The sequence below is a fragment of the Colias philodice genome, chromosome 11, assembly GCF_061535455.1.
Source record: "Colias philodice isolate Cphi_HAF_F1 chromosome 11, ilColPhil1 Martin Lab GWU primary, whole genome shotgun sequence".
Taxonomy (NCBI): domain Eukaryota; kingdom Metazoa; phylum Arthropoda; class Insecta; order Lepidoptera; family Pieridae; genus Colias; species Colias philodice.
In genome coordinates, this window is record NC_143096.1 from 2,849,770 (window position 1) to 2,859,020 (window position 9,251).

General features: G+C 32.4%; 1 protein-coding gene across 1 annotated transcript; it reads left to right on the plus strand.

Moving 5' to 3' along the window:
- The first annotated feature begins 3,943 nt into the window (after positions 1–3,943).
- Cpr73D (Cuticular protein 73D) lies at positions 3,944–9,251 on the plus strand. Its single transcript, XM_089700531.1, has 8 exons — positions 3,944–4,127; positions 4,536–4,673; positions 6,302–6,483; positions 6,768–6,972; positions 7,495–7,596; positions 7,742–7,935; positions 8,260–8,496; positions 8,827–9,251. Exons 1-8 carry the CDS (start codon positions 3,997–3,999, stop codon positions 9,138–9,140), a joined length of 1,503 nt encoding a protein of 500 aa, XP_089556657.1. The 5' UTR covers positions 3,944–3,996; the 3' UTR covers positions 9,141–9,251.

A 9,251-nucleotide genomic window follows, 5' to 3' on the forward strand; every position in this document is an offset into this window, starting at 1 on the left:
CGGACATAATAAAAGATTATTTAGTATATATATTAATCAATTTATATGATTTATATCATATATCTTTATTTTGTATAAATACCATAATATTTAATTGATTCAGATATCTAAGAAAGGATACTTAGACACTCACTATAGATAAACTTTTTGACGTAATTGAACCGCTTTGAAAAATCTATTCTTAAGCATAAGGAATTACAAAATACATCACAGCATAAAGACCTAACGAAGAGAAAAACGGAATATTAAATCATGAAATTAGAGGACTTGATATCCGCCTGCGGCTTCGCCCGCATTTAAAAAAAAAACCCGCACAGTTCCCGTTTCCGTAGGATTTTTGGGTTAAAAAGTAGCCTATGTCTTATTTTCTGTCTTCAGATACCCACTTAGCAAATTTCATTGACATTAGTTCAGCAGTATTTGCGTGAAAGAGTAACAAACATCCATACATCCATCCGCACAAACTTTCACATTTATAATATTAGTAGAGTAGGATTTCTCCTATTTATTAGATCCTCGATGATAAAAATTCGAATATTAAAAAGCTCAATACTTTTAAAAATCAAGGCAATGTCTAATCGGAGCAACTTGCTTTATTAAAACGGTAGGTTCTAAACTTTTGTTTAGTGTTCTAAGTTTCACCATTAATACAAATACGATTTTTACTAACAATTTTTATGCGTATTTAATATTTAAATGACGATAATTATTAATTATGCAGTAGATTTAATGATCTCCCACGCTTATCTTCGTTAGGTATGGTGGGTGCACAATAATTTACGTAGGTATCTAAGTAATAAATTGGTAAAAAAAGCAACATAAATACTTTTTTATTAAATTTCATAAACGAAACGTAAGGTCCGTACATACAAAAACCATACAAAAATTGTAGTGATTGTAAGTTTATTATATTATAATTATACTCAAACAAACATTTAATCATCCTTCTTGACTTCGCTCAGAAGCGCTTTTGAATCGTCAATATACCTACTGAAAAATAATATTTTGCAAGAGGTTGGGAAAGCAGTTTCTACAGAAAAGAACCGACAAAAAACACTATACCTGTGTCCTGTACACTTCTACATTTTGTATGAAAAAACAAAGCTAGGCTTTAGTTCTCAAATCGATGGGGATAAAGCCTTTTTTACCTTGTGTTCATTGACTGCATACAATATAATATACACCTATTCATATCTATTTATATATCACGCGCTTCCTACTCATAAACTACGGAATACAAAGCGTGAACAAAATTGGCGATCACAATCTACGATTGTCCGTATGTCCCACGACCTCCCTGATTCTGTATAAATTTACTAAATTCAATTGTTTTATATGAGATAAGACGTCCATACTCGTTAATTACACAGGTTTTCTAACGAGACATGATAAAATCCAGGATAGTTAGACGATGTTTGATGTTTTTATCATATTCACATAATTTTAATTTCAATTAGGTTTGTTCGTATACGTTATTGTGATTTCATGTGCGTTTTATTTAGATTCCGTATTGTTCGTTTTATTGCGGTATTTTTTTGATCAATTACGCAAAATATTGTTGGAATAGTGTGCTGTGTTTAGCTGTTGTAAAATTATATTATTGCACATAATAAAAAATAAGGAATAAATGATTAATTATCCACATTAATAAATTATTTTATATCTAATCTGTTTCGTTGTCATAAATACACGATTATTATAATATTGTATTGTTATTGTCTTGCATTACCTATGAAATGTTTAGAATATCAGAAATCTAAACCATTTTCTAAGTAGGTATAGCCATACTTTAGGGACAAATAGTTTAAACAGACAGGGAAAGAACTGTATCATAATTATAGAGTGCTGAAAAAACAAAGGAATGTCCAGATCATTGAGATTAAGCCCTATAATAACCAGCACAATGAAATAATATCCTCTTTGTGCAATTAAACCCATCATAAACCAGCTTACAAAAACCATCCTATAACCACATGTACAGGGACCAAGCAAGCGTAAAGATAGAAGATGCCCTTCGTAGGTACCTACCTCCATTGTGGCTTTTGACCTCCGCCCCTGATTGACTCAACTTATGATACACCTGACCTCCTTAAAACTTATGGAAATAGGAATATTAGAAAACCATAGAATGATAGTAAAGCCACAATATAACCCTCCGCATCATTCCCTAAAGTTAAACTGAAACACGTGATTTGGTAAAGATAAACCGCAGATCATTAGCTTGCTACTTCTCTGATTTCTTCTGACATTTTCATAATATTTTTATTAATTAATAATTATTTTACCTACACATAAAGAAGAAAATCTTGAAGCTATTTTATAAGTTTTCTAATCTTAGTTATTTTTTTAATCAAAATTATGTAGACAGACAAACTATTTCAAAATTTATGTAATCGAGTGAGATGAATCATCATGAATGAGATGAAGTCGAGTAACAGTACTGTGTCCATACTTAGATAACTATTTAAAATGATTAAAAATTTTAAATCTAGAGATTTGTATGATTTTGCGAATTCTTTGTTCTGGAAAATCTTTTCTAATCCTAACATTGATGGATTATTGTTCCTAACATACCGTCAGCACACGTTATTCAGCTTGTCTGAGTATTGAGAGATATTATCGGATTTAGACATTTTTATTGCAGCATTGTAGCCATCCTCAAGGTCCGACACTTTAGGAGATCATACGGAAGTGAACAACAAAAGCCGGACGCGAATAGTCATAAATCTTACTAATAACTATATTTCTTAATTTGCTTGAAAAAACGTGTTTTTGATTTATTTATTTTAAAACTGCCCTAACTAAAAGCCCTGTGCAATCTTTATTTTTTATTTCCTGAAAATTTCAAGCAACTTATCTTGGCTCTAGTCGACTTTCTTTAACTGTACACTATTGGATAAACAAATTGCAATTTATCAAAGTACAACTTGTTACCAAGTTAATAATAATTTTAACATTATAACCACAACTTAAAAATTAACTGCGTATAAGGACATAAATAATATAGTATGAGTTATCTGATATCTAGATGATAATCTGCTACGACACACAACATTGTGGTATTTATTTATACACATTCAGTATATATGTAGTATGGTGTCTCTTCTTAGTGCAGAAATTTTGAAAATATAATTTCATATACTATTCTTAATCGACGAAAACTTGACTAAATTTTAAAGCACTTCATCATTCAAAATAATTACAATGACGTTGTAATTAAGATAAAATAATTATCTTAAAAAACGGAAAGATTTTCCGACCTTATTAATTACCCATTAAGCCAAAAACAAAAGCATGCATATCAATGAGTATATTTTGGTTCCTGAAGTCAGATTAGAGGATGTTGTGGCCCTCGGAACTGAGTAAGCTACATCTTAGAAAAGATAGCCTTGTGCACACAAATTAAGCTATGATATAACAATTTCGATATGGGTGTAATGATTAGTGCATCACAGTACCTAGAGCACACGTAATTTTGGAAAATTATAATAATTAGAATTGTTACAGATGGATTTATAAATTGTGGTTCTTTCTCCTGAAAGTCGTATATCGTATAATTGTAGAGCGACATAGTTTTTTATTACCAATTAGCGCTAAATTAACATTGAACCAGGTTTGAAATTAATTTAACATATTCCTTTGTGAAGCTAAGCAACAACCATCTTTTTTTATATGTATATATATATTTAGTGCGGGGCGAAATGGTCAACTCTACATTGCTATAAAAGAGCTTTTTCACTTAACGGTTTGAAAACTATAAACGTTTTGTGGTTACGAATATTCGTGTAAACTATATATTTAGAATAGCCTCGCTTTCCATGGATTTAACGTCTTACAATAATAACAATGATGTCCGGTCATTTTCACGGCGTATGAGTTCTTCACTTGTTTGAGCGCAATATCTATATAAGAGGAATTCTGTTCTCGACTTCATAGTCAATGAACAACCTCGCAAGCTTTTAGTTCTAGCAAATAATGTGTTATTGATCTGTGAACATGTTCAGGACATTGTGTATACGTGTGTTGTGTGTGTGTGCGTTGGCCAGGACTCAAGTTATCCCGGGGAAGGCGAGGACGAATGATGGAGAATATAATAGTGTGAACACGGACGGTTCTTTTGATTTCGGGTACGTTAATTTTTGTGCTATGTTTTAATTTTTCAGTTTTTTTAGAAAGTGCAATTTAAAATTGGACTTCCTTAATAAATTCCTTGGATATATTTTTAGTAATTGAGCAGAAATAACAATTCCTTGTTTTGTTGGACTTTCGTAATTATGTGAAAAGGGTTCTAAAAAGGAAATGATACTTAATCTTAACTTTTTTCAATTTTGCATTTTTTATTTATTTTTCTTAACATAGTAGATCTTAACATGATGATCTATTATTCGTGTGTTACAGTATTTATACATTTATATTTTTTTCAAACTCACATTAAATGATTATTTTGTTCATTAAATTTACAAACAAAATTATATAAAATAATACATTATACAAAAAATTATACTAATTACAACACCTTTTCTTTCACATAATAGATACGCTAACAAAGATCGAGGAGCCAGCTACCACCTAGCTCGTGGTAATGCCAACGGGGTGGTTGGAGGCAGATTTGGGTCCCGGGAACCCGGCACTGAAGAAATTAAGGAAACTATTTATACTGCTGGTCCTAGAGGGTGAGTTATATTTTATCAATTCGTGATTTGTTTTATTAATGGGGCATTTCACGCGAAGCGGACACAGATTTCAGGGTCAGGTTTCAGATTTCGGTTATATTTTGATATGTTACACCTGTATATATCCTCGGTATGTATACGAAAAATTTTTGCATTTAGAAGCTTAGTTTTCAAAATACAGGTCTTTGAAGATGTCAGTAAGCGCGAGGTATGGGGAACTTTGAATGTAATTATCAGTTCAAGAAAAGTAATTTTTAAATAAATTGATGACTGAATAATATACCCCATTAAATAAACTTTTTATCCTCATATTTCGAATTTCGAATTTATATTTAAATTCCTTAGAAAAATAAAAAAATATTTTTCTTTGTCATTTTTTACAAACTTTGCGTATTTTTAAATTTTTTTAAGATCATTAAATAAATGGCTTATATTATGCTTAAACTTCATGCAAAGTTCTAGAGTGGTCATCGCAGTAGTTTAGAAGCTACATGTATTATAATGGCGAAGCGCGGCAATATTCCCATACTAGCGCCTACTAGGTTAGCGCACCGTACTGCAGTATTTATCTCTTTATAGTTAGTTAATAACACCGTTTCAGGTTTTAATAAGGTTTTATAGTGGTAAATAACAAGCAAGAAAATATTACTTTTGTTTTCTTAAAAAAAAATTATTCAGTAAAGTAATATGACATTTTTACTACTTTGAATACGCATATCTCGTCAATTATTTATTTTAGCATAAAACTTATTTATAAACCTTCAATCAATTTTTAAAGACCTATCTGTTGACACCTCATTTAATTCAAATTTCTCGAATTTATTTTTTATCGCCGTTTGTATGAATATTGCAGTGCGTCGCGCTAGGCGCTAGTATGGGGATATTGCCGCGCTTCGCCATTATAATACATGTAGCTTCTAAACTACTGCGATGACCACTCTAGAACTTTGCATGAAGTTTAAGCATAATATAAGCCATTTATTTAATGATCTTAAAAAAAATTAAAAATACGCAAAGTTTGTAAAAAATGACAAAGAAAAATATTTTTTTATTTTTCTAAGGAATTTAAATATAAATTCGAAATTCGAAATATGAGGATAAAAAGTTTATTTAATGGGGTATATTATTCAGTCATCAATTTATTTGAAAATTACTTTTCTTGAACTGATAATTACATTCAAAGTTCCCCATACCTCGCGCTTACTGACATCTTTAAAGACCTGTATTTTGAAAACTAAGCTTCTAAATGCAAAAATATTTCGTATACATACCGAGGATATATACAGGTGTAACATATCAAAATATAACCGAAATCTGAAACCTGACCCTGAAATCTGTGTCCGCTTCGCGTGAAATGCCCCTAATATTAATATAACTATCTATCTGTAATAATAGGAGCTTTACGAATATTTAAGCTTCGATTTTTTATAAAGTAAACACAACAAAGTATATTTTTTATAAACACAACTAGATATACATATATGTACTTATCTACTTTATTAAATCGTGGAAGAAGAAGACTTATTCAAAAAGAAAATTCAAATTATGATGATTCTCAATTCCTACCTATTTAGATTGCTATTCTACTACGTAAAATATAGATATCTAATAATTATAGTTATTTCCAGATTCCGCGCAAAAGGTCCGAATGTTCATAGAAAAATTGATCTCGACCAACGGCCAAGAGGGCCGATTGGAAACAAAGACGACCCCTACTTCGATCCCAATGAAGATCCGAGTTATTCTTACAAAATCGACACGAGAACTTACTCGAAAAATGAGAACGCAGATAGCAGAGGGGATGTTAAAGGTAAATAGTAAATAGATAATATTATAATTTTCATTTAATAAAAGATTTTTCATTGTAAAAAAAATATCAACCTATTACTTAAAAATTTGTTTATCACTAATGATACCTGACATTTTTCTTTAATTATGCGATGTTAATAAAGATGTTAGAATTAAAGTATTTATAACGTGTTATATTTATTGAAGTAAATCTTGTGAGCAAATTCTGTAAACATGCTTCTAATAATTATTGGTAGAGCAATATAGGGCTTTGAATTACGTGACTACAATAAAACAACATTTCAGGCCACTATTCATTCGTCGACGATATCGGCGAACGACACGACGTATCGTACATAGCTGGTAAGGACAGTGGCTTCCACGTATCGTCTGCTTTCCCTGACTCACCACGTAATATCGGAAGCCCTTTCCATAGAGCACCGTTAGTTCGCAACGAGAAGAACCCTAGAGGCAAGACTGCCGTACAGCGAGGTTTGGATGGCTCATACAGGTGACAGATTCAGTTTATTACAATATTATTCGTGTGTTACAATCATAGTCCTATAGAGGAATTAGCGTCTTTTGTATGATAAGCTTTTAAATTTAAGTAATTGTAAAATCAGCATTTGCTGATCTTTATTAACCGACTTCAAAAAAAGGAGGAGGTTATCAATTCGGCCGGTATGTTTTTTTTTTTTTTTTTTTTTTTATGTATGTACACCGATTACTCCGTGGTTTCTGAACCGATTTACGTGATTCTTTTTTTGTTCGATGCGGGATGGTGTCGAATTGGTCCCATAAAAATTTTATTCGGATAGGCCCAGTAGTTTTTATTTTATGAGCATTTTTGTCTGTATTTGTAAATGTTGCAAGTGCAAGTTTGAAGTCGGTTGTTTTTAACGCAGTTATCTAAGTACTTAGATATAAAAAAAAAAACCTATTAGTTAAAAAAATGTTAAATTATAATGAGAAATTTAATAAAGATTATAATAAAAGTTGACCTCACAAATCTAACTAATAAACTTATATTTAGATTTATATCTGCTGGACCAGACCAAAGACGAACGGAAAGCAGCGATTCCCGCGGCAACGTCAGAGGATCTTACAGCTTCTTAGACGATAAAGGAGTCCAAAGGTAATAATCCTAATATTTATGTATCTCACGTAATTGTACAGTTTTGACAGGCATGAATAATTGCCAGACGAAAACAGACAATTGTCCAAATAACTGTAACTAAACAATACCTAACATGAATTCATTGGAATCTTTACACTTTCAGAACGGTACACTATATAGCTGGGCCTGGCATCGGTTACCGTATAGTGAAGAATAGTAATGACCCGTTCATTCCATCTTACTTCCCGACGCTACCGAGCCAGTATGATCCAGCGTTCAATGACGTTGGACCCGTCGTAGCTTCCGTAGCACCCGCGTATGCGCCGAATGATGAAGGCAGTGATGACGTGTTTAAAGGTATGTAAGACGAAGAATGAATGTTTTTGCTTAAATTAAATTGTTCTATTATGCTCACATTCTCAGAAAAGAATAAAGCATAGAAATTTACACCGTTAATTAACATAATTGTTCTGAGTAACGTAAAGTGAGATTTTCAAATTCAATCACTTCCACTTCTTATTAAAGTGAGTAAAAATAAAATCCTGATGCATAATTCAGGAACTCTAATTACTTTTAAAATGTAGAATGAATATACCTCAGATATCAAATTTAAATTGAGTGGATAGAGTTGAAGTGTGTAGACATATTTTTTCGTGTTACGGTAATATCAATCATTTATAGGTCCAGACGGTACAGCTGCATCAGGACATGTAAAACCACCGCCGTTCCCTACCTCCGAACCAGACAGACCTGATAGCGATACTAGTTCAGGCATCAGTAGTTCTGAAGACAGCCTCAATGGATCTGATAGTTACGGTCAAGCACCACCCTTAAGACCAGAAACAGACAGTGGAGACATAAGCTACGTTGACCAAGATTCGTCCAGTTTTGGAGGCGTAAAACCAAGCAAAGGACCAGGTGATGAATAGCACCGATAGAAAACAATTGACGTTGGTGATCTTGTATTTAGTAATTTACCCGTGGCTCTGATAACTTATCATGACGATACAAACACGAAGAGTCGCCGTTCTTTTAGTAAGGAAAGAACGAATGATATTTTTAAATGTTAAAAACAAGATCACAATATTCAATTAAATTGCACTGAATGAGAGAGAGCTTGGAATGAGTTTAAAATTGCTTGATCGCAATAAATTGTTGTTCACAACCCAACTGGTTTTTATTACACCATCACCTCGGCACAAGAGCACCGCGTTAGCGCACGAACTTAGTAACAATTACAACTTGCAGGCAAACCTTGGCGACCGACCAGCAAACCTTTTAGGCCGACGAAGAAACCTTACGTACCGCTAAAGCCTTCTCAAGCCCCATTTTTTAAAGACGAAGACGATTCTGAAGCCGGCAAAAATAAACCACAATTCGCTGTAGGATTTAATGTACACCATAACAAGCCCGGATCGACTATTATTAAAAACATTGGTGACAATTATTTTGGAATTCCTCCAGGAGTGTCGGTGCGGGCTCACGTCCAGAGTATAGACTTGTACCCCTTCGGTGCTAAGCCCATATCGCCTTCAGAAGCGCTTGAAAACGACAAAGTGTAATTTATATTTCAAAATTAGTGCCAAGCCATATAAACTTCAATAAAATGTGAAAATTGTGGACATTTTTTTAAATATAAGGTGATATTTAAATAAAAAACGTTACTAAGAATT

Coding starts and splice junctions, on each gene's coding strand:
- Cpr73D (XM_089700531.1), top strand. CDS start 3,997: ATGTTCAGGACATTGTGTATACGTGTGTTGTGTGTGTGTGCGTTGGCC. Junction 4,128..4,535: donor GACGGTTCTTTTGATTTCGG/GTACGTTAATTT, acceptor TTCACATAATAG/ATACGCTAACAAAGATCGAG. Junction 7,597..7,741: donor GACGATAAAGGAGTCCAAAG/GTAATAATCCTA, acceptor TTACACTTTCAG/AACGGTACACTATATAGCTG.